Source organism: Neophocaena asiaeorientalis, unplaced genomic scaffold (assembly GCF_003031525.2).
Source record: "Neophocaena asiaeorientalis asiaeorientalis breed wild unplaced genomic scaffold, Neophocaena_asiaeorientalis_V1.1 scaffold293, whole genome shotgun sequence".
NCBI lineage: Eukaryota > Metazoa > Chordata > Mammalia > Artiodactyla > Phocoenidae > Neophocaena > Neophocaena asiaeorientalis.
In genome coordinates, this window is record NW_020173920.1 from 2,536,202 (window position 1) to 2,562,290 (window position 26,089).

A 26,089-nucleotide genomic window follows, 5' to 3' on the forward strand; every position below is an offset into this window, starting at 1 on the left:
CCCCTCTGGGGAAGAGACTCACGGCGACTTTCAACAGAGGATTATGCTCTTCAAGGGCTTTTAAAAATCACCTGTGCTAGCCCCATTCCAAGATCTGATATGCCTTCTGCCATATTAGGGGTGTGTGTTGGGTATATGTGTGAGATGGAGAAGCACAAATCTCATAATGTACTCAAAAATCCATCTAAAATCCCACCATGTTTTAGCAGATTAAAATTGTCTAAATAATGTGAAATATCCAAATTGCAGTGTAGCTACACGAACAAATAAAAAATCCACGTGGCAATTTAATTTTAGTATCTCTTCAAAAAATTCCCAGATTACAAATTACTATGCATTTGTATATATGTTTACACAAATAAACATACATCATTGATTCCCTCATCTCAGATTCAGCCTCCTACAGGAACAGGTTTCTGGGGCTCCAAGACGACCCTGTTAACTGGAGTTGGTGCTCTGAGGAGCCCCTCGGTCTGGATATCAGCTGTTGGGTGTGGATCACAAGGGCAGGGTCCACCCTATAGCACCACAGATGCACAGTGCGGATATGCTACTTCTGCTGTAGCCCAAGTTCATGTATCCAGGTGCTTATAGAGTCTACGACTTTTCTCTTTTTTATTTCTGTTGCCATGTTTTTTCCAGGGCTTCCCAGCCCCCATCTCAGAGCTGCTCACAGTAGCTGCCGTCACCAGGCCACTCCCAGGCTTGTAGCCCATCACAGCCTGGACGCCTTTGGTCAAAGCTCTCAAATTTTCCTGGGAAATAAGAGAAAATATCATTGGCGATGTCAGCAGTCTCCTTTACAGGATATGCACAGGATTGCTTATGGAGAACTCCAAGAGAGTGGACTTCCATCTCTCACTGGTCCTCTTTCTCTCCCCATTCCTTAAATAAGTTTCTCAGTGTTTTGTCTTCACTCCATTCTCTTTGTCCTCAACTTTGTTTAGTCCGTGGCTTCAAACAACATCTATAACTAGGCTCAATACCAGCTATTTTCTGGACATCTCTATCTTGATACCAAACTTCAACCGGCCGCAACCCAAAGTTAGTTAGAAGCTGACTCTCCATTCTTTATTTCGGCCAGTGGTGTAAGAATCTGCCCAGCCCCGAAGATGGCACACGCTCTGTCCTCCTTATCTATCACACACAGCCAGGCACTAAGTTCTGTGGATTCCACTCTCAAGGACTTTGTTCATCTTTCTCCCTCTTCTCCGTCCCCACTGCTCTAACCCAGGTGTTCATCGGCTTTCACTGAACTTTCACTTTCACTGCAAGACTCCTCAAATCCCGTGTGCACATTTCTATCAGAGTGCTCTATTCTGTATCTCTCTAGTCCTGTCCTCACAGATCTCTGATGGCCGCCTGTGGCCTGGGGAATCAAGTTCATATTCCCTCACGTGGCACACAAGGCCACCTACAAACATAGGCTCTTTACTGAAAAAATCCACACTCTCACATCTTTTTGCCTTTGTTCATGCTACTCCTTCTGCATGGAAATCTGGCCCTCACCGCTTCTTCCAACTGACACATTTTTATCTGTTCCTCAAAGTTCAGCTTAAATATCACTTCTTTTCTGTAGTTTAGCAAGGATGTGGAGAAAGTAGAAACCTCATAGTTGCTGCTGGGGATGGAAAATGGTGCAGCCACTTTTGGGAAGTTTGGCAGTACCTCAACTGTTAAACTTAGAGTTTCCACATGACCCAGCAATCCCGCTCCTAATGTATATACCCAAGAGAAATGAAATATATGTCCACACAAACACGTGCACATGAATGTTCATAGCAGCATTATTCATAATAGACAAAAGTGGAAACAACCCAAATGTCCAACAACTGATAAATGGATAAACAGTGTGGTCTATCCATTCAATGGAATATTATTTGGCAGTAAAAAGGAATACAGCACTGATACATGGGTGAACCTTGAAGCCATCAGGCTAAAGAAGCCAGTCACAAAGGACCACAGAGCATATGATTCCATTTACATGAAACGTCCAGAATAGACAAATCTTTATATAGAGAAAGTAGCTTAGTGGTGGGCAGGGGCTGGGGGGAAGAGGGGAGTGGAGAGTGAATGCTAATGGGTACAGGGTTTCTTTTCGGAGTGAGTGGTGATGGTTACATAACTCTGCAGATATCCTATAACCTACTGAACCGTATATTTTAGAAGTGTGAATTTTATGGTATGTGAATGTTATTTCAATAAAGCTGTTACACAAAATGTACTGGATCAGAAGTTAAAAAGAAACTTTAAAACTTACCTGATGGAAAAAAGTTTTGTCCACTACATTTTCAATCTGATTTGCTTTTTTATTTCTGCGTGGCTGCATTTTTATCTCCCCACCATTCGCTTTCTTCTCTAGGAGTCGCTGGTGTTGATACTGAAAGGTCAGAGGATCTCTTCCAGGAGGAGGATGACAGTACAGGAGTTTACCCTGCAAAGACAACATGCATGGCAACAGCACATCCTCAGGGCCATCCGTGTGAGAGCCCACACAGGAGGCCTCTCCACGGTGCACACTCTGATGGAACTTTCGGCCATTTGACAGCTGAGCTGAGTTTTGGTCACTGCAACCGGAGAGTCCCAACTTACACCCTGATGATGATCCTTAGTGTTCTAGAGGCCTACCTCTTCCCACAGCTCCCACACAAGAACGAAATCTTCCCTGTGCCCCCTTTTCACCTTGTTTACCGTACTCTTCAGTACATGTATATGAGTATACTTAAGAGAATATTTTCCAGAACAAAAGCCAGGACGTAGGTGGACAGTGTGGCTGTACTGATGGGGACACTGGGCCTGCTGCTGTTGTCCACTGGGTGCCAAGTTTCCTCTTTCCACCATAAACACTCTAAAAACTGTGGTTGTTTTTAACTCATCTCCCCCACCCTCCATAGTTTTACAAATGGTAAATGAATGAATAATTCATCTATACAAGTATTCTATTAACTGTTTTCCTACCGAATTAAAAAAAAAGAGAATATGGCTGCCCTCTTTTATTTCTATGCTCCAAGCTCCGCTGATGGTCTATTGAGAAGAGGAGGGAATAAAGTGAAATCCTCACAACCAATTAAGCCCCTGGAATGCTTTTTTGTGGAAAGAAGTAGCTTAATAAATAAAAACTATTGGGCCTAATTAAGTGCCAGGCACTGAGCTTAGTGATGTGCGTGTGTGTGTGTGTGTGTGTGTGTATGTCTCCACACACATACACTGTTCTCATTTATTTCCCATAATAATCTCATGGGATAGGTACTATTAATTCCTATTTTACTGATGAAGAAAACCCAAAACTTAGCATGTCCTCACTTGTGATTGGAGAATAATACCTCACAGACTTACATTTTTTTTTTTTTTGGCAGTACGCGGGCCTCTCACTGTTGTGGCCTCTCCCGTTGCAGAGCACAGGCTCCGGACACACAGGCTCAGTGGCCATGGCTCACGGGCCCAGCTGCTCTCGGGCATGTGGGATCTTCCCGGACCGGGGCACGAACCCATGTCCCCTGCATCGGCAGGCGGACTCTCAACCACTGCGCCACCAGGGAAGCCCCTTACGTATTTTTAATGAGATGACAAACATAAAATATTTAGAACTATTCCTAGCAGGGCTAGCTTTGAATAAATGTTAGCTATGATTATTACTGTTACTGGACAAGTGTTGGAAGACAGGTATATAAACAGCTACACTACAAGGAATACTGGGATATAGCTGCAGTAGAAACACCCAAGGGCTGGAGGAGATGGAAAAACTGGAGACATAAATTTATCACCTTCACTGCAAATAGGTATTCAGAGATCTTCCTCTCTTTCATATTATGTCAGTCACTTCTATGATTTATATGATGCTAGCTCTCCTGGATCAAGAATATAATTCCAGTTATGGCACAATATCAATGAGAAGATATCTCCTTTATAACCCAGCTGGTTGCCATTACCCTAAACATACGCTGTGGAGAAAGAAGACCTACTTATTCCAGAGGAACGAGAAGCAGGGTTCACTTACATTGACATAATCCTTCAGGATGTAGCGTGCAGATCGAGGTTGGTCTGGCTGTCCATGTGCTGTCATGAATCCTCGCATACCTGTGAGGAGAAATGAATTTTGCAAAAACGTTAGAAAACATCACAACAAAAGACAACTGAGGTGATGGAAATCTAGCTTTTTCTGTTATTACACTGTGCATTCTTACTTAACCTTAAAAAAAAACAAATCAATTAATAATGTAGAAAATATTTTGGTTAGCATTACAAAAACATCTGATAATCCAGGAGAACAGACTATATTGTTACATCTGATCTTCTGACAACCACCTAGCAACATGCTGTGACACATTCAATCTCTCTCTACTCCAGTCATTTCTTCTATCTCTGATTTTAATTATTGATTCAAGGAGGCTACTTGTACAATGCTATGTTGTCAATATTATTAGCAAAACCCAAAGCAACAGAGCAAGTTTTCTTATTTAATGATATGTCTACACCTTTTTCAGTTTCCCAAACATACAACGAAGATCCCTTTAATACTAACTCAATTAGAAGGGAGTAGCAGAGCACAGTGGGAAAGAACACAAGCTTTGGCTGACAGGTTCAAAACTCAGTTCCCTCCCATACTAGCTGTATGTTGGCTCCTTCAGTTTAGAAGAAAGTATCAATACTTAGAACCGTACAAAAAAAAACATTTAGGAAAAGAAAAAAAAAATCTAAAGATTAAAAAAAAAAGGATTACAGTAAAATGGTTTTTCCCAAGTAAAACACCGAACCCAACAAAACTAAGAAGGAAAAACATTGTTGGGCTTCCCTGGTGGCACAGTGGTTAAGAATCCACCTGCCAATGCAGGGTACATGGGTTTGAGCCCTGGTCCCAGAAGATCCCACATGCCGTGGAGCAACTAAGACCGTGCGCCACAACTACTGAGCCTGCACTCTAGAGCCCACGAGCCACAACTACTGAGCCCGCGCGCTGCAGCTACTGAAGACCGTGCCCGTGTTCCACAAGAGAAGCCACCACAACAAGAAGCCCGCGCACTGCAATGAAGAGTAGCCCGCGCTCGCCTCAACCACAGAAAAGCCTGCGCGCAGCAGCAAAGACCCAATGCAGCCAAAGACACCCCCCCAAAAAACAAAAAAAAACAACATTGTTTATTCAAGTCGTTAACTTCTACAGGGCTAAAGAAACCATAAATAGACACTGGGAAAAACATTTGCAGCACAGGTAGCAAAGAACTCCTACAGATCATTATGACAAAAACAAATGATGCACAGAAAAAAGTGATTCTCAGAAGACAAAATGGCTAACAAATATATGGACAGATGTTGAATTTCACTAATATTTTAAGAATGTTCAGTCATCTGTTTTTACAAACTGGTTTTGTCCTCACTCTCTTTGATTTCATCAGAGAGAATCAGATGAAAAATCATAAAAGACTGACATTTCTTTCAGTTTTATCTGGAAATCAAACCAGATGCAAAGTTTAGTGCAAAGTCTACCTTTCCCCATCTTTCAGGTTAGCACACTGGAGAGGTCTAGATTAGGAAATCTGGGTTCTCACTGAGGCTATGCCCCTGACCAGACACCACCTTGGGCAAGTCATTTCATGCTCTGATTTCAGGTTACTTGTCTTAAGAAAAGGGGGATGAGAGGTGGGGGAATCTTTAAGGCCCCTTCTTGTCCTATGATTTTGTGACTATAGCAGTCTTGCAACAAGTGCTTAGTATTCATCCTCTTTAAAGTCGCTCAATTAAAGTAAATTCAAGGTCTGATTTTAACCATATAAGTGTGGTTTATATCAAATCACCTTTCTCTGCCAGTAAATACTCAAATAACCTGAACTCCTTCCCGGCTGGGGGCAATTCCTTACAAGGCAAGCCACACATGCATGGAAATTTTTTTAACACCGCTTTTTCTTTAGGTAGATACGCGTCTTTCCAGATTACCTTTAAAGCTTGTGTTTAAGGTAAATAAATCACAGTGAATTGGAGAAATGACAGACAAAGATAATTCCCATACAGAAAAGGAAAAAGCCAACATAGCCTTAGATCAGAAGCCCTGTGTCTACGCTTGGGTCCTAGGCCTCCCATAGGAAAGGGCCTGAGAGAGCCTGGGAAGATGTGTCTCCCAGGCACTTGATGTCTATGATGAAGACCTGGGGAAGAGGCAAAGGATACAGAGCAGCTCCTTCTCTAACTCTAAAAAGCACTTAACACTGAAGTAAAATACCACTCAGGTAGTGGCCGGCTCTCCCTCCTTTACTGCTGGACCAAGTCAGCTACCTGGAGGCCACCTGGTGGGCAAGACCAACAGGACAACAAAAATATCAAGCCTGAAAGGTGACATGACAAATGCTAAGGAAAACTTCTGAACTTGTACCTTTGCAGAGTATTCCTCTTAGTAGCTATACTATTATTTTTTGTTCATGTTTTAAAATAAATCACAACTCACATCCATAAGCCGTCAATAGTTCTTCTGACGTTGGAGGTCGCTGGGGATCTTCATCTTCTCTAGGTTTTATGATGTCAATGCCATACGTAGCTTCTAAAACATGTCTTGGAATATTCTGGCAAATGTAAGATTGTCAAGGAATCCATTTCTTTGAACTGACCCCTTCCTCCTCCCCACGGTGTCTTCCAAGAACATGGTATTTCAGCACCTCTGTGACAAAAAAACTTTTCACCTCTCCAAAGAAGTACGGTTATTCGTTAATTTAAAAGACTTTTCTCCCCTCTTTTATTTTGTATTATTATTATTATTATTTTGCGGTACACGGGCCTCTCACTGTTGTGGCCTCTCCCGTTGCAGAGCACAGGCTCCGGACGCGCAGGTTCAGCGGCCACGGCTCACGGGCCCAGCCGCTCCGCGGCATGTGGGATCTTCCCGGACCGGGGCACAAACCCGTGTCCCCTGCATCGGCAGGCGGACTCTCAACCACTGCGCCACCAGGAAAGCCCCTCTCCCCTCTTTTAAACAAAGCCTTATGCACAATGATCACTTCCAAATGTATCCTTTAAAAATATTATCTCTGAAAACAGACCTTAAAGATGACACATTTTTATGTAAATACACTATAGATTTGTGAGATGACCCTAATTCAGACATAAAGCACCGAGTCTTTGTTTCTAATCCTTACAACTATGTAAGGAGTGATTATTTTTTCCTCCCCTGTCTATTGCCCAGATTTTTCTTAAGCCCTAATATACGCATAACAACCAAAATTTTGGCACAGCATAGAGGATATTAGTGATATAGGTGGGAGGTGATCTCTCATCTGGTCAATCGGGAGGATTCCACTGCAAATCATCTCAGCTTTGGTAGAGACAAAGGACGGCATCACCAGGCCTGGGCAGTCACATAAGCAGAGGCCAGGTTCCACATAGAGAGTCTGAAAGACACGTAAGAGGTTTATGCTGGGCATACAGCACAGGAAGGGAAAGGAGAGCAGCAGCACACGAGTGGCAAAGAACTTCAGAAAACACCCAGAGGGAGGAACTGGCGGAGAAGGAAACACAGAGGCCGATGCTGTAGAAATACCTGAAAATGCTTGGTGTGACCGGGCGTGGCAGACACAGACACCTTCTTGTTGCCCATGATGGTGTTGATTGTTGAACTCTTACCAACGTTTGGGTAGCCCACCTAGAAGGGTGTCAGAAGGAACGTTTACAGTATAAGTTGGCAAGGATCACAGGATGCCGAAAGCCTACCCTATGTAAAAAGCCTATCTAAAGCTAAGAACATTGGACTGGAAGTCTGAAGACAACCCTGAAAGCTCCCATTCTAGTATCTCTTGTAAGTGACGTGACAGGTAGGGATGAACTGGGAGATTGTAGAAGATAATTAATATGAACAGTGGTGTGACCAATATAAGCCTTGAGAAAGTTCATTCTTTGAGTTGGGCTTTGCCTGTCACCCAGTCTGCTCCCAAGATGCCCGTGGGCAAGAAGAGGGCATCGATGTTCCCTATGACGCCGGGGCCTGATCTCTAGAGTTCCAGTGTAGCTACTAAAGGATGGGGAATACAGACCCTCACGGAACAACTTTATGATATATTTCATCTTACCAGTCCGACAGTAAGTTGTCCGTTCTTCACCTTCTTTCCAGAGTGTAGCTGTTTAAAGATCTCCAGTAATTCCTGCTTTGACACCAGGTGGCTAAAATTGTGTATCTGCCTCTGCTGGGGGGTCTTCCTTCCTTGCGCCTCAGAACGCACAGTACAGCGCTCCTTCCAATCCTGGCCGCAGGCCTGCTCGTCGGGGCCGCTGCCCTCTTCCGAACACGTCTGCCAGTCCTCCTCCTCCTGCCAGCAGTCCTCATACTCACTGTCATCTTCATCACTCCTGGCAACTTCATTAACTGAAAGATGTTCAGTCTCTTTGTGTAGAGTTTCAGCTTCGTCACAACTGGAGTTTTCAAACTCAGCTGTGATGGCTTCTGCACTGTCTCCATTTACTTCTTCCTGATGAAATAACAGAAACCACAAAAGTTCAGAAGTGTGTAACAACTGCACTCTTCACTCTGGTGAACAACATTCAGAGCTGGTTACCTAAGATGAACAGAGGACAAGGAAAGTTACGAAGGAGAAAGAGAAAGGTGAATAGAGGGAGAAGATAGCATGAGGATATAACCAAACTATCAGCAGTGGTGTCCTCTGGAGGGGTGGACCTTCACTTTACACAGTTTTGTATTATTTGAACTCTGTACAAATAACATGCATTACTTTTCTAGTAGATAACTCTTTTACCTATTAAAAGAAAGCAAGGGTTTAGAAAAACCTGTATCAAGCTGAACTCCTCGGCAGTACACTGTTTTTGCAATGGGCTGTAGAATAAAACAAAGCATTTCTCATGAACGATAAAACATTTAACATTCTCTTCGCTGCACAAAGCAAGAAGGGTATAATTTGTAATCTGAGCTTCACTGTATATTTGCATTTTCAAAGACAGTGGTTTGCATAGTTAAGGAGACTGCTATTCTTTTATAACTGCCTTTAATAAATCATAGCACCATGGAGCACAGGTCCCTGTGTGTGAAGTATGAGAGCAATAAAACTCAACTCTGCGCGTGGAAATTATTCACCAACCAACGATTTCCTTTGGAAAGAGAAAGGTAAAAATCATTTACGATTCATGGGTGTGTTAATCCTTCTGAATTCCTATGGATAGCAAAGCAGAAATATGACAAATTTATAGCATTACCAAGCAGTATCAACAAGGGAGAATTGATTCAGATTTAGAAGTGATGGAAACCTATCATTTCCAAATAGTCTAGCATTACAATGAGTAGCCACCACAGGAGAGGGCATGATGAACTCAGTTAAACAGGCATCCTACATTTTAGGAAAGAGATATTAAAAAAAATGTCAGGGAAAAAAGGTACGATTTCATTGTCATTCCTGGCAACTCAAAAAGAAATATGGAATTGGAAGCAATTTCTATGATAAATGAGCAATAAATGTAAAGAAGTCACTGTGTGCTCTTCTGCAGACACAAGAATGTAAACTGAGCATGAATGTGTATTAGGAAAACTAAGGCTAGAAGCAGTTTTGGTTCAGGAAAAATGATAAAGGCAACAAAAGGACTTTGCAGTGGTTACATCAAAAATAGAAAGAAAGAAGGGAAAAGTCAGTCTTTTGGGGGAACACAGTGCAATTTAAGAGATGGCCAAGAGAAAACCAAAGTACTCAATTCAAAAATATGTCCTATTTTTTTAAAATAAGAAAGGTTAAGCAACCATAGAGAAAGAACCAAACTTCAGATAGGTGAGAAAACAGTGAATATCTATTTTTAGTAAGTTCATGTTTGACACTCAAATGACAGATGTGATTAGATATATCACAATGGTAGCTGGCTACTTGACTTGGAAAATCATGAATAACAGATTTCAGAAGACCTGGAAGGAATAAATAGGGTTCAACTTTTAAAAAGGAAGAAAGAATGTCTTCCATAAATCATGCACTGTTAATCCAGAGTCTGACAGGGAAGCAATTCCTCAAGTTAGGAAATTCCTCCAAACAATTCCTCCCCTGACAGTAATGGGAGGCAACAACGGTTCCCTGAGAACAGATGGTGCAAACAAATCCCACTTCCCTTTGCAACTTGGATACTGAGCGCTTATTAAGTCCACAAAAGTTCACAGAGCTCTATCCTTGGCTCCGGTCTACTCAACAGCGTTATCGATGACCAGAGAGAATACACAGAAGGGCCAATACAAAAGCTGCAGATGACTCAAAGCTGGAAGAAGAGAAAAGCAAATGACACATGCAAAATGAATTCTACCTTGTTCCCAAATCACTAATATTTAAGAGGAACAGCATGATCCTAAGCTGAGCTAAAACCAAAACGAAGACCTTTTCCCACATGTAAAGACAGGATGAGATCTGCTTAGTAAGTTTTGTCTTTTAAATATGTGAGGGATGTGGCTGTTCACAGGTTCAATGAGCCAAGAGCATAAGCTCCTTTGAAAGGGCGTGAATTAAAAAAAACTCTGAATTACTGGGAGTACCCTGATCCCAAGAAATAAGAGTACATGTCCTGGGCAAACCACACCTGGAATACTGTACTCAACCAGCTGCCACCCACTTTAGGTGTCTGACACAGGCAGACAGGCGCTCAGGGTGAGGAGTGCTCTGGAGGTCATGTCAATATAAGGAGCAGGAAAGCAGACAACGTCTCTTCTGCAGAAGAGGGAACACGGGGAGAGAGGAAGAGGCCTCAGATCAAAGGTAGGGAAGCTGACTGAGCTTCACTGGACTAAACAACTTTCTAACCTTGGAGATAAAAAGGAATGAGACACCTGGTGTCTGCCATTTAAAGGAGTCACAGAGACAGCATGTGACTGCCAGCGAGGTGAAGGGAAGAACTCCTTCACAGAGTTAGAGCTCACTAGCTTGTGAGCTCACCAAGGGAGGGTGCTGTATTCATAGCACCCTAACCAGTTAGCAAATAGTTGATAAATAGAGGTGAGAGGAAAGGAGGTGGATAGGAAAAGATATGACTTTAAGTCTCTTCCAGCTCTAAGATTCTATTACTAATTTCTTTTCATAGCTGGTTACCATTAATTTTTACTAGAAAATAACTCCTAAACTGTTTCTGCAAAAAGTGGATTAAAAGATACAGAAAATAACATGGTATATCTTAATTTAGGACTATTTCATTTCTTTGTTTTCAAAACAAAGTCAAAAGAGAGTCTAATCAAGTCCAGAGAAGTTACTACATTCAGTTGTATCTGACTTTTTGTTCTGACTTCTCTTAAAAGCAATTACATACAAGGGCTGTATGAAACTTCCTATACAATTTTCTGCCTAAAATTTTTAAAAATTAAAAATTATAGCTACTATCAGTGTGTATCATAGACCCCTGGGATAGCAGACTATTTAAAAACCAGAGAAAGCAACCTCGTGGCTTACTTTTCTATAGATCACCCGACTATCTCAGCACTTAGGGAAAAAAGAAACAAATAAAACCCCACACATCAACAATAAACAAACAAACAAACAAAAAAAAACAGAGCACACTTAACAGAAGCCAAAATCCTCCTCCTTGAAACCCAACCTGAAAAAGTCCCCCAGGTTACCTTAGAGTCATCAATCAGTTGAATGGCTTCCGACAAAGCCGACCAGAAAATGACCTTCACATTTTCCTTTTCGAAGAACTCAGCCCAGGCACTCCGCTGCTCGGCAGTCATCAAGTCAGCCTTATTTATCAGAATAACATTCTCCTTGTTGTCATCAACTGTTTTCACATAACATTCCTATGCAAGATAAAGATATTTAGATATTTCTCCAAAAGGGGGGAAATTAGGCTAATTATACTGAAGATCCCCAGCTATGACTAAAAGTTTTTACTGCCCCCAGTTTTAAATCATTCCTAATTTAAAGATTTTTAATCGTGATACATTCTATGGATCCTTTCAGCAAGCTCTGAAAAGAAGTTAGGTCATCTATACTTAGAAAAAATACTCTTCACATAAGAAACTGGAAAGGGTAAAAAGAAAGGGTAAAAAGAAATGCTTTCCTGCCCAGTTTAAGTAAAACAGGTTCTTATTTCTTTAAATTATATAGTTCCTCTCTTTAATCATCTTGAATTCTTTCTTTTAAGCAAAGTTAAAGAACTGTATAACTAGATTTGTCGGCCAGCAGGGACTATCTTCAATCCAAGTGACGATAGCTAATAATAATCTTACCTATTAATATAAAAAAATATTTTTGAAGGCTAAAAGGAAAACAAGACCCAGTGATTAAATTAATTCCCAAGCACAGGTCTCCATTAGGAAATAGACCAGAAGTATGAAAGCTGAATTAATAAGAGTTTCCCCATTAAGACTGTTATTCACCAGTGGATTTTAAAATAATCAGTACTATTCCTACTCTGGTCCTCAAACAAATATAGGAATACTTCATGTGTGTTCAGTGTCTTATTAATTGAAAGCCTGTATCACATTATTTCTTGTGATCCTCACACCTTAATGATTACCCCCTGTGGTGTTTTACAAACTTAGTTCATTTGTAAAATACCACAGGAGGTAATAAGTACGGTGTGAGAAGAGAAAGCTTAGTGGGATGGGTAAGTGAAGGGACTAGGCATATGCTAAAGTAAGCAAAATGCTATTTCAACTAGAGTCTCTTAAAAAATGAGAAACACTGGCAAATGCCTATTAACAAAGTGGCTTCGAAACTAAAAGTAGGAAGTTCAAGTGTTTGTGCCTTCCTGCAGATGCAAACAACTGTTTGAAGAAAACACCTATCTAAACAGTCCCAAAATGCAAACTCCTGACCTTGGGAGGAGCAGGACGCCAGATTAAACAAAGCTAGAGGAGGGTGCAAAGGCCTGCCTAGGCTCACTGCTATCGGTGATGCTGTCCTCCCACTGCTGCCCAAGGACTTAAAGTTTGAATCATATCACATTTTACTTACCAAATCCTCACACCTAAATAGGAGTGGATTTCGAGCATCTACTATCTGGACCACGATATCACTGAAAAACAAATGTGAGACACACCAATCACTGTGAAGCGAAAGGAAATAGTAGCAAACACTTTCGACATATTAAGCACTGGTATATTTAACTTTTTAAGGTGCAATTATCCCCAGTTTATATACGAAGAGACTGAAGTTTAGAACAGCTAAGTGGCTTGTTCAAGGTCACCAGCTACTAAGTGAAGGAGCTGGAATGAGAACTCAAGCACTCTGGACCAGAGCTTGTAGTCTCTGATGATGTTTCATTGTTAAAACTTTTACTTGTATCTTCTAGTAAACTCTCCTGGAGAGATCAAAGAGTATTCCGAAGACTTCAATCCAAGGTGAGGTCTACTGTATACTCAGTGCCTAGTTTACACTTGTGTTAAGTAAGGCCTCAAAAACCCCTCAAAAATCACCTGCTCACAGCTGCCACCATCAAAGCGTATATCTTATTTAAAGACATGTGTACATGTAGCAAATCATCACCCACCAGTTCCAAGAATGTGTTTAAATGGCAAAAATACAAAACAGCAAAATATCAACTTAAGTTGCCATAATGAAGCAGGAATGATGAGTCCGACGCCTTCCATCACATGTAAGATGACGTAGCAATACGAAAACTTTCTGCAGCTGACAGCAAGGCCCTCGCATCCCTCACAATGTAGTGGGGAACGACAGCAGCTGAGCACTGTAGGAGTAAATACTGCACTTCTCCGGCAGAGTCCTCCCTCCCTTCAGACCCTGTGGCTAGGAAAGCTGCTGTAAGGGCCAGCTGTGACTGCCACTGGAGGGAAACAAGCTGTGGATGTGCTACCACCTTCCACCAGCCTCCCGCAAATCCGTATCTGGTCAGCTTTTCCTCAGGTAACTCCTATGCAACTGAAGGAAATGTATTACATCAAGGTTACCATTTAGGGCAGAGCTTTTGACAAAGTGCATTTTCCTTCAGAAGAGTTAAATTTCCAGCATGATCTTGTGAGTCAAAGAAACTCACAGAGCTGATAATTTATGACAAATTGCTTCTAAGTTCTCTAGTTAAGTGGGTCCTAGTATTTCCTTCTTTAAGGTAATATCTACCACTTTCCAACTGTGAGGATTTAACAGTAAATGCAAAAATGACTGCAAAACATGGACAAAGCCTAATGAACTAAAATTACAAGATCCACACACATTATGTCTACCTACCAAACAGGTAGAAAGAATAACCAGCTTAGACACACCAGGAAGAAAAGAAGAAAAGTTTAAGGCAGCTTGCTTCGTGTGCTGAATTAGGATGCCTAGAAAAGTGCCAGCTATGTACTGGGAAGGCTGATGCAACACAGTGGAAGCGCCTCGTCTTCCTGGGATATGGCGTTCTGCCCTCCGTGCCTCGGCAGTGTCCGCCATTTCAATGACATAGTATACATCAAATCTTTGCTCATAGCTACTCTTGAAATTAAAGAGGCAGATGGCGTAGCTAGCCTGTTACCAAACAGGAGACATCTGCTGTACAGAACATGTCAATAAATATTTCCTATTAAAAGACACAGCAGTAGTCACTTTATTGATGTTTCTATGTGACTCAGATCCACTTCTGTGCGACATAAACTATATTCCCTGAGTCAGGAACATGTTCTCTCTTGTAAAAACACAGAGAAATATCACAAAAAAGTAAAAGAGCAAGTAATGCTGTAATGCAATAGAAGCTAGAAGTTTCAATAGTACAGGCTCACTCTGGGGAAACAAATTGCTTATTTAGGGGCATGAAAAGCAAGGGAAGGGCCTTGCTGTTGCTGAACCTGGAGGAACACATATGGCTACCTCTGTTCCCTCTCAAAGCCTGCAAAACATGAAAGCAAAGACTGGGACTCATCAGGACAAAGAGAAAGAAAGAACAGCAACTAAGAAATGTCAGCCCAATGAGAAATGAGCCTGTTCATGCCCCAGAGCCCCGAGAAAGCTCAGGATTAGAAGCATCACGTCTAGCTTTCATGGTAAGAGTGAGGTATAGGACTGAAATCATTCTCAGCAGGGAGCAATTAGGTCCACGGCCCTGTTCCATTCAGCCAGGCAGCCACACGTCACCCCACAGCCCCTGTGGAGAAAATGAACCCTGGAGAAAATGAACTTGAGAGGCTCCTGAACTGGGACCTCAAGCACAGGAGAAGGTGGGAAAGAGGTGCTATACTGAAGAGAGGAGGATTAAACATAAGTCTATACCCCAAATGATGGAAATGCCCAGCTCCCTTGTATTACACCACCACCTTTAGCCCCGCTCCTGGCAGGAGATAGTCCTCCTCTTTAAGAAACTGACCGATCCTAGGGAAAACACCCATAGATACTGTAAAATAAAATTGACCCCTGCTCAGTTACTGTACAGTCAAGTTCACCAGTGGGCAAACTCCACCCAAACAAAAGTCCTGTCAATCAGCTTTGTAATGCTTTGATCTTAAATATGAACAGACAACAAACATCATTTGACATTGGAGGAAGGCCTCTTACATAAAAGTCAGAAACCAGAATAAGTAGGAAAAAAAAGAAGAATGCAGAGGGAAGACAGACAATAAAGGAAGTAGGAGAAAATCTAGAATTAAATAGTAAACTATAAGCGTGCAAATGGGGGCATTCCCTCAAGGGTGAGGTTTCAATATTTCACATTGTTACCACTTATCTTTGGAAATTCGAAAACAGACATTTTCAGCAGTATACATCCCAAATGCTAATGAGGCCCTGATGGAGAAATTAGCTCACTCTGTTCCCTGGGAGAACCATACTGGGTCTTCCCAAGCCCCATTCAAGCCTGCATGGAGCCCGCGATCAGGAGCTAGCTTCCCCTTTCTTCAGGCTTAGCGATTTGCCTAGCTACTCTGGCCTCCTCACATCCCAGGCCAACAGCCCTCTCTGCCCCTGAGGAAGCAAGAAGCGGGGGTGGGGGGGGAGTATATAAGTGACTTAAAAAAAGAGAGAGAGAGATAATTCACATATCATAAGTTCCATCTCTTAAAAAATGTACAGTTCAGTGGTTTTTCGTATATTCACAAAGTGGTGCAACCATCACCACTATCTAATTCCAGATCATTTTCATCACTCTAAAAAGAAATGTAAATAACTTCTACAAATTTAATCCAAGCCCTTTTTCTTAGTAACAGTGCTAAATGCGCTAATATTCTTTCCTGAGAATCCCAGTTAAAGCACCCTGTTTCCTAATGTTCTTATTGGGTATATTCTATGGACTAAACAAACAAACAAACCCACATCCTAAGGGCTCCTTGTTAAAAGCATCATTTCAAATATAAGGTTCATTTATGATCTCCAAAATTTACAAGCTGCTCATGCAGCTCAGTATCAAAAAAACAAACAACCCAGTCCAAACATGGGCAGAAGACCTAAATGGACATTTCTCCAAAGAAGATATACAGATTGCCAACAAACACATGAAAGGATGCTCAACATCATTAATCATTAGAGAAATGCAAATCAAAACTACAATGAGATATCATCTCATACCAGTCAGAATGGCCATCATCAAAACATCTACAAACAATAAATGCTGGAGAGGGTGTGGAGAAAAGGGAACCCTCTTGCACTGTTGGTGAGAATGTAAATTGATACAGATACTATGGAGAACAGCATGGAGGTTCCTTAAAAAACTAAAAATAGAACTACCATATGACCCGGCAATCCCACTACTGGGCATATACCCTGAGAAAACCATAATTCAAAAAGAGTCATGTACCACAATGTTCATTGCGGCTCTATTTACAATAGCCAGGACATGGAAGCCACCTAAGTGTCCATCAACAGACGAATGGATAAAGAAGATGTGGCACATATATACAATGGAATATTACTCAGCCATAAAAAGAAACGAAATTGAGTTATTTGTAGTGAGGTGGATGGACCTAGAGTCTGTCATACAGAGTGAATTCAGAAAGAGAAAAACAAATACTGTATGCTAATACATATACATGGAATCTAAAGAAAAAAAAAAAAAGGCAATGAAAAACCTAGGGGCAGGATGGGAATAAAGACGCAGACCTACTAGAGAATGGACTTGAGGACACAGGGAGGGGGAAGGGTAAGCTGGGACAAAGTGAGAGAGTGGCATGGACATATATACACTACCAAATGTAAAATAGCTAGCTAGTGGGAAGCAGCCACATAGCACAGGGAGATCAGCATGGTGCCTTGTGACCACCTAGAGGGGTGGGATAGGGAGGGTGGGAGGGAGAAGCAAGAGGGAGGAGATATGGGGATATGTGTATATGTATAACTGATTCACTTTGTTATAAGGCAGAAACTAACACACCATTGTAAAGCAATTATACTCCGATAAAGATGTTTTAAAAAAAAGGTTTATTTATGGAATCCTTATAAATAATTCATACACTCTTTGACAAAAATAAAAACCTTTTAGCTATCAGGATATGGAAAAGACTTAAAACATCTCCCAGTCTCAACTTATCAAAGGCATTCTCTTCTTTTCAAAGCCCAATTAAAACAAATCACTCCTTAATTTCCCCCAATACTACTAACTGCTCCTTCCTCTGCTCTGACTCAGCCCACTACCCTCTCTCTAATACAATAGGAATCACACTCCAGTTTGTATTTTACTAATACCTTAGTGCAACGATCGCGTTTCATCCATCTGTGTGCCCCCGGTGCTTGGCCCTTTGCTTGGCCTCCCCCATAACATATTTGCTCTTTGCAAGCAGACACCTCCCAGCCGTATTTTCCGTATTACCGGTAGGAACTCATATACATTTGCTGAAACAACTACAGGTGCTTCAGAACTCATCTTACAGAAAATAGTCACCACTCTTGCAAGTTTATCAATGTGTTTATCTAATAACAAAAAACCCTTATATTTAAAAAGAAATATAGTATCCTACTTTCAGGTTTTATAATAATTCTCAGTAGCACTGTGCCTGATTTGATCCTGTCCCCTCAGCCCCTCCCTGGGCTCACAAACATATATAACTTCCCAGTCTAAGATACCGCCACCACCACATACTCCTTACACAAAGAGAAAACGGTAACCTACCTTCTTTCAATCACCCTCCAGAGCTGGCGCCAAAAATCCAAATTTCTTTCAAATGGAGTCAATATCAGGTTTTGTTCCTCTTCCAGCCTGATTTTAGAATGAGAAGTTTATACCTCTGCCCGATTATAATAGTAGGGTTCAAGTAGTATAAACACCCAAATTCACTGCATTAAAAAAAAATAAGTACACAACTATTAACTGTCAAATGATTTTTATATACTTTCTGCTGAGTCAATATGCAAATCAAATGCAAATTTTATACTTAAGCTTTTTAAGGCCTGAAAGTTTATTTAACACACAAAGTGACATTTCTCCCGGACATCTCTTCTTGGAAGAATGCTCCAGAGAGCAGTGATCAACTCCGGGGTTACTAATGGCTAGAGAAGGGTATGAAAAGGAGAAAAGGCCAGGAATGGAGCAATCAACTCACCATCTTTGTGCAAGGACACACGTGCACAAAGCAATGCGGTTTGCACACACACCAATTTCCACTTATAAGATGAAATCTACCATTTCCCTTTTAAAAGAACAAAGCCTTCAAAATGCAAATAGCAATGCAAGCACACTAAAATGCCTAACTCAGAATTTCAAGGCAAATCTTCCTGTAGACTAACACTCACCGGACAAGTTGACGTCTCCATTCTAGAAAGTTATCTTTCTCTGCCTGTTTGAGTTCTTCTGCACTAGTTTTTTGGTCCCACTTTGGTCTGCAACAATCATGAAGGAAAAAAAAATTCCACACGAGTTACCAAAATAATATAGGAGATTGGGATTTAATAATAGCAGCTGAGAAAAGAAAGCAGAAAAACGTGAACACCAAATAAAAAATTTTATATTTAGTTGCCTTGTTACGCCTTTTAATGTCCTATATTTTTATTCAACTCACCTCCTTGGGATACACAAGAACTGTTTGTTTTCTTCATGGAGTTTCTTAATTCTCTGGTTCTCCTCAAAAGACAGTAGTCCAGTTCTAGCCTCAGGAGGCACAAATTTTATATTAAGCTTCTCTGTTTGTAGGAAAACAAAAGTACTGTTATTTAAGAGGAAGTATAGAGAGTGAATGTTGGTCATTACTTAGAAAACTAAAAATAGGAGCACTTAAAACAGAATTTAAGCTTTCCCGATTTAGATAGATTCCCCTAGCCTTGAATTAATTATAATTTCTAAAGAAAGTTTTCTAGCCACCCCACAAAAAAGAATACAAGAACAGATCTTTACTAAAACTTTCAAAAGGTCAACCACTTTTTCAAGTACTGATTTTATAAAACTCCACATGCTAAATGCATTTCATGGAAACAGAAGCAATAAGAGTGGGAAGGGATTGTAAACATTCATTACAACCAATCTCCTCATTTTACATGTGGAGAATAATTGTAAGCCAATGGGAGTGAGGGGGGAAGCAAAGATTCAGCAAGGAGACTCACTCCAGTTAGAACTGGTAAATTACTACACAGCTATAATTTATATGAAATGTTTATGAACATCCACAATTAAGCTATATAAGAATTCAAAGGAATAAAAAAACGCCCAGTCTATGTATGAACCAGAGACCTCTGCTCTAGGGCTCTATCCCCCTCAAGTTGCTCCAGGCCCCTCCACTGTACCACACATGGCCACCTAGTCTCCTGGGCAGGTGACTCCACCGAGATAAGCACCTGAGAAGCCAGCTAAGCTTCTTACCAAAATGCCAAGGGGAGGTCCTATCCAAGGATAACAGGACATCTTCAGCAATGTGCCTCTTAACCTTTAGGCAAAGGCCGCAATCTGCTACCCCCGTTGGACCACCAATACTGCATGGTCCAGTCACCTAGAGCAGCAGTCCCCAGCCTTTCTGGCACCAGGGACCAGTTTCACGGAAGACAATTTTTCCACGGACTGGCGGGGGGTGGGGGTGGGTGGGATGCTTCAGGTGGTAATGCGAGCCATGGGGAGCGGCAGATGAAGCTTAGCTCGCTGGCCCACCGTTCACCTCCTGCTGTGCGGCCCGGTTCCTAACAGGCCGTGGACTGGTATCTAGGTTGGGGACCCCTGACCTAGAGTACAGCCAATTCAGTCACCATTCTCATTCATGTCATCCTCAACCAACAGTCAGAATACACATCCCTTTAGCCCCATACTGGATAATTCTTTCACATTAATTCCTCCTTCCAATGGTGATCTCCCACCCAGTGTTCCCACTTTGTTTGGGCCAACCTGTGTAAACGTCTCCCGCCCCTTGATTCTTTCCTCTTCTCCCAGTGTACCACCCAGCCTGTAGCTTCACTTCTTCCCTATTTGGCTAAAACCATATGGTCCATCCACTCCCCCACTCTCCGACCACACATCAAATTCCTTAGCCCACTGCACCGAGCCAACTGTCCATTCTCGTTCTCATTTCAGTAACGATGCTGAGCTCTGCTGCAGGTGATCACACAATAACGCAGCCACCCATCTCTGGACTGCTTTTACTACCAACACTTCTGACACCGAAGGCGTGGGTTTTCCCACACCAACAGCCGGTTCTCCAACTCTCCAGACACCAACTGGGTGTCCTACAATTCAATTCTATTCTGACACTAATTATCAAGTGACTTCCCCACTTCAGATGCCAAATCTCTGAATGTATTTTTATGGAGGCCCCACAGATTAAATCATTGGCCACTGGTGATTAACTCAATCTCCAGGACAACTCCGCTCCCCGGTGGTTGAGGGAGGAGTTTCTGAAAGTCCCAACCCTCAAATCCCAGGGTTGGTTTCTGTGGCAATCAGCCCCCAGAAAGAAGTTACCTAGGGGCCCACCGGTCACCTCATTAGCATAAACTCTAGTAAGGTTGCAAGGGGCTTATTATGAACAACAAAAGACACTCCTCTCACCCCTACCACTCAAGAAATTACAAGGGTTTTAGAAGCTCTTGTATCAAGGAACCAGAGATGAAGACCAAATATAAATGTATTTCTTATTATATCACAATATCACATCTTCCTCTTACTTGCTGAACATAAGAAGTGAGTACGGCCTGTGCCATCTTTTAAAGGTAAAGAGTTCCCAGTGAACACCTAGCATTTCTCATTGTTTTGCTCTCCTTTGCAAGGTCAGGGATCCATGTGAGAACCGGCTTAAAAACCATGGACCTAATTTGATTCAAAACGCACTATGTACACACACACACACACACGTCCAATTTTGCCTGCAATCTGAGGGGCTCACAGCTGAAACTTGTAGCCTCCAGGTTTAATCCCTGTCCCTGTGTATCCAGGAGACAAGTGCTGTCTGAAGGTCATAGAGAGTTGAGACAAAATTCTATCACTTCTACATTATTAAGGAAAAGGGAAAAAGGCATGAAATTAATTTCAATGAGGAATTCTTACCGATTTTTGAAAGGCTTATGGAAACTTCATTATGTAGGTATGACTGCTCAAGTCATTGGTCATTAGTGATTAATCTCCAGCTCCTCTCCTCTCCCCAGTGGGGCTAAAAATTCCAACCTTCTAATTATCCTTACAATGCTCACAAGACCAACCCCCATCCTGAAGCTATTTAGGGGTCCTCATTAAAATGCAAAAAGACACTCCTCACTCTTCACTTACTCCACCCCCTCCACAAAGTCTGCTTTATTCTAGCTCACTAAAAATCTTGTTCCTATTCTTTTCTCCATTCTTCTACTCCTACTATTTCAGTTCTAGCCTGATTCTTTTGCTGTACTAAAGCAATAGTTTCCTGACTACTCTTTCTTCCTCAAAATCCATCAGTGATCTTTCAAAAAATGTTTCCTACTTGCTTACATCCCTCTAAAGACTCCTTTCAAGCCCTTATTCTCTCCTGGCCCTGGCCCTCCTCCCTAGTGTTTGTGCATCACATCCTGCCCCCATGTACTTTAAGCACCAACAGGGCGAAGCTCCTAACCGTTTTCTTTTTTTTTGCACATTATTTTATTTTTGTTTTATTTTTTGGGGGGGGATTTTGTTTTTAATCAAACTGAAAGTCACAAAAGTTATAATCATCCTCATCGGTTCACTCAGTCCGTTTTCTGAACAAAGTAGACTGCTGCTCAGATCTTAGCTTGAAGTGCTCTGCCTGCCTGTGCATAATGTCCTGGGTCATCTCACCTGTCCTGCTAACATCTACTCATCTTTTAAGACTCAGCCCCAGGGTAAAGCTTGCCCTGACTGGCCCTAGTTTTCCTTCAGATAGAAATGAACACCAACTCCATCTTTTATGACCCTATTCTCTGCTACAGAATTCTTTTATAGCACCTTAGACAAAATTCTGCAGAGACAAAATTTGTCTTAGTCAACACCATACTTTCAGGAGCCAGTACAATACCTGAGAGTAGCTGGGGCTCAATAAAAGCATTTTGAACAAATGAATGAATTTGCTAAACAACATAATAACACTTATAATAAGAGAAGAGCAATAGAAATGGTAGTTTATCATGCTGTCTCTGTGCCAGGTAGTTTTCTAAGTGCTTAGAAAAAACAAAAAACAAAAAAAGGGAAAGCAGTGACTAAAACAAATTACATGCATGGAAAAATTCACTATAATGTGTTAACAAGTGCTTTAAAATACAATTCAAATTGCCTACGTTACAGCAGCAGGCCCAGGATTTTGCTTCTAACCACGGTATCAGAAAATATTTTCTGGAAAATGCTGGTATTGTCCACTGTAATGTTGACTGGTCTCTTTCCTTGTGAGAGACTGAGGTTCTTGAATTTGATATGAGTATGGATAACCTGAAGTGTTTTTTAGAGCTGAATTTGAAAACTGTGGCACATTCTGTACCTCCCAGTTGAGTTCATCTCGACCTTCCCACACTGCTTCTGGGATATCTGCCTTTGGATTAAAGACAGCTCCTTTATGAGTTTGGTAGGATTGGCAAAACATTTCCGAGCAGACTTATTTGTATATAGTCAGCAAAGACACAAATGTGCTGTAGGCACTCAGCAACAACTTACCAGCTACAAACTCTGTTCCTGCAAGTTCTGCAGTGGCAAGGAAGTCATCCAGGGAGCTCTGTTCAGTCACAGACTGAAGATTAAGACGACCCCAATCATAGCCATCATTGAGTTCACTTGTGTGCAACTATGAATAAAACACAAGGTGGTAATACAGCTGCTCTCTTCTGTTCTTAACATCCAAACTAACTCCCAAGTAACAATTCTATGGTCTTAAGAGTGGTATCAGCCCCTTTAGAGTCAATATTAATAACAGTTAACATTTAAATGAGCACTTTCTTACCTCACTTTCTCATCCATCTTACAGATGGATAGTTACTCTCCATTTATTTTCTCATTTTATTTTCAAAATCTTTTAAGATAAATTTTATTGTATCTCTATTTTACTGATGAGGAAACAGGATTAAATTAGATAAAACAGCTTGCCTACAGTGGCAAGCTAATACGTGGTAGAGGTAAGAACCTGAACCCATATACCATATACTCTGGTCCTGGCAGCCACTGTTAGTCAAATTTTTTTGACGGAGACCCACAGTAAGAAATACATTTCACATAGTGACCCAAATGCTGTGAGAAACTTAGTGATACAACTGTGTACCATTCAGTATAGTAAAATGGAAACAAAAGAATCCTGAAACAAAGTTACTTTATTACATGCCACACAGACTGGTATTTTCTTGAATTCTATTCTGTAGGTTGAAAAACCTGGCTAGTCGAGAGTTACTGAACTGATTTCCAGACACAACCCATAGTTTGAAAAGATAAACACCATCCTAAGCTCTACACTCTGTACAGGTGCAAGTAAATGAAAAAATTAAAGGTTAAAAGGCTAGGTGGTTTGCCCAAGGCCACAGAATCAGCAAAAATCAGCATAAGGATTAGAATCCAGTTCTTTAGAGCTCATAATCGAATCTTCCCACTACTTCCTAATGGGTACATTAAAAACAGGTTGCTTCAAAATCAATTAAAATTACTGGTAATCTAATGTCCAGAGTAACTCTGACCTGATGAATATTGATGAGCTCTGTATGCTGTTTACTCTGCAGATTACACAGATGGAAGTTAGATGGTGTGAAGTGCACATGGATAATCAGAGACACCTTTGACTTTGCACAGATTCTTCCAGAGAACTTCGTGAGTTCTCAAATACATGAGGGAATGAATGTCAAAATGACAAACACAAGTCAAACTACTTAATCCGCTTTTCAAGGATCCTAAAAATTATGATCGTTCCCAGGCCCAGGGAACTATTAGGCCCGCCAAACTTTGGAGATAAGTTGTTCATCTTTGAGTGAAACCACTAGGGAATAAAAAGGGTGAAGCAGGAATCTGAGTTATTTTGTACTTCTAGAACCAACCAGCGGCTCTTGGAGGGTCAATTCTTTGAACAAATGAATACGAAAAGTCGTTTTTATGTCTTTCCTGTACAGAAACTTCCAAACGCTTCCATGGCTTACAGGGCAAAGACCAAACTTTTATCCTGGCACTCAAGATCTCACTGCAACTTCATCACCACATTAGCCTCCACCTCTGGGCCCTGTGCCTTGCTAGAAGGAGGGCCTGTTTATCTGCCTGGTAGGCTCTACTGCATTGTGGTATCCGCGGGGAGTTGGGGGGCCCCAAACCGATCCCCGCGGTTAACGGGGGACGACTGTACTCATCCTTAGAAACCCTATTTTGGCATCATTTCCTCTGGAAAATTTCCCTGTGACCTCTTACCCCAAGCTTCGCAGCTTTCAGAATCTCATAACTAGACAGACTGGGAAAGATGACAAGGTCTTACCCAGGAGTCGGTGTGACGATGGCTACGGCTCCGCTGAACTTGCTGGCGGATAAGAGCCCGACCGAGGGTCCCAGCCTCCGGCGCTCTCCTCCGACCCATATCTGCCCCGTCTGCACACGAATCTTGCTTGCCGTACCCGCTCCTGTTTTTTGGATAGTTAGCCGATAGATCTCCGGAAGTGACGTATGAGCTAGCCCAAGTAGTTAAGGCCCGAGGTTGAAGGGAAACACAATAATTGTTTCAAATCACCACTTATATATCTCATATTTGCCACTATGATGGGAAATAAATGTAAAGTGGTCTGAGGACTTAAGTTTCAATATATTTCCTATGAATATCTCAAATTTTGATAAGTTGATTAAATTAAAAGAATGGTACCTTCCAAACTTGTGCGTCGGTCTTTAGCGTCCGGTGTAGAACTAGGAGACGTGGAAAACGTGGCCGTTCATATTGATACTAGCCCCGCCTCCCGGCTACTTTCGTCAGAAGGAGGCGGAGACCCGGGTGAAGGGTGTTCCTGCAGCGCTAGGTGGCGTTGCTTCCTGGCGCTAGTTTTCGGCCGGTGTTCTAAGGTGTGGCCTCGCTGCTGTCACGCCCGGCAACTAAACAGCTTTTTGTATACTTGTTCATCCGGAGCTGTGAATTGGTGAGAAGAGTCCCAGCCTTGATGGTAGTTGGGAATGGAAAGAGCTTGGCAAGGTTGCAAGGAAAGCCAAATGGATCTGACTTAAATGCTTTTGTTTTCAAATAATTTTTAAAAAAACGTTTAAAAGTTCCACCTAGAATTGTATTTAAATTTTCCTATAAATTAAAATGAAGTGAAAAACAGTGACCCCGCTCCACTCTTTTCGGCCTGGATTTTGTTTCTCACTTTATCGTTAGAAAAGTCGGGTCAGAATTGTGTGGGTGTTGGGCGTTTAAGCTCCATTCTCCTTAATCAGGAGAAACACCCCAATGTTGTGATGCTCCGGAGAGGAAGCAGCTTGTCCAAGTCAGAGATGAACTATATTCGGAGTCAGGCATCAAACCCAGGTCTCCTCACTATTTTATTCGTTCCTGGGGCAAGGGGAGAATGACGGTTGTTAGTGTATATTTCAGAATCCAGTTCTCAAACTTTGATGTGCATGTGAACCCCCTGGGAATCTTGTTAACGTGCAGATTCTGATTGATAAGGTCTGGGGGGGCCGGCACTCTGTACTTCCAGGAGATGCTGCTGATGCTGGTCTGGGCCACAGGCCACTCTGAGTAGCAAGAGAAGTCCACTCCCTCCTAGTGAAGATACTGAAGTGGACTGGCTAAAAGTCAGTCACAGCAAGTTTGGGTCAGGAAAAGCTGGGACCTTGACCGTTCTGTGCTACACCTCACTGCTGACTCTTACTGAATTGGAGTGAACTTTGGGAAATACCCAAA

General features: G+C 41.8%; 1 protein-coding gene across 1 annotated transcript; it reads right to left on the reverse strand.

Annotated features, from left to right (window-relative positions):
- Positions 1–267: 267 nt before the first annotated feature.
- Positions 268–24,820, reverse strand: LSG1 (large 60S subunit nuclear export GTPase 1). The gene is made up of 14 exons (XM_024752138.1): positions 24,680–24,820; positions 22,897–23,023; positions 18,851–18,971; positions 18,585–18,671; positions 17,965–18,051; positions 12,897–12,957; positions 11,558–11,734; positions 8,046–8,441; positions 7,520–7,621; positions 7,227–7,370; positions 6,434–6,557; positions 3,998–4,077; positions 2,261–2,434; positions 268–755 (listed from the first exon to the last, which is right to left on the reverse strand). The coding sequence occupies exons 1-14, from the start codon at positions 24,776–24,778 to the stop codon at positions 573–575; spliced, it is 1,962 nt and encodes a 653-aa protein (XP_024607906.1). The 5' UTR covers positions 24,779–24,820; the 3' UTR covers positions 268–572.
- Positions 24,821–26,089: the final 1,269 nt, after the last annotated feature.

Coding starts and splice junctions, on each gene's coding strand:
- LSG1 (XM_024752138.1), bottom strand. CDS start 24,778: ATGGGTCGGAGGAGAGCGCCGGAGGCTGGGACCCTCGGTCGGGCTCTT. Junction 18,052..18,584: donor TGGAGACGTCAACTTGTCCG/GTGAGTGTTAGT, acceptor TTCTAAAATCAG/GCTGGAAGAGGAACAAAACC. Junction 6,558..7,226: donor ACCTCCCACCTATATCACTA/ATATCCTCTATG, acceptor TGACAATCTTAC/ATTTGCCAGAATATTCCAAG.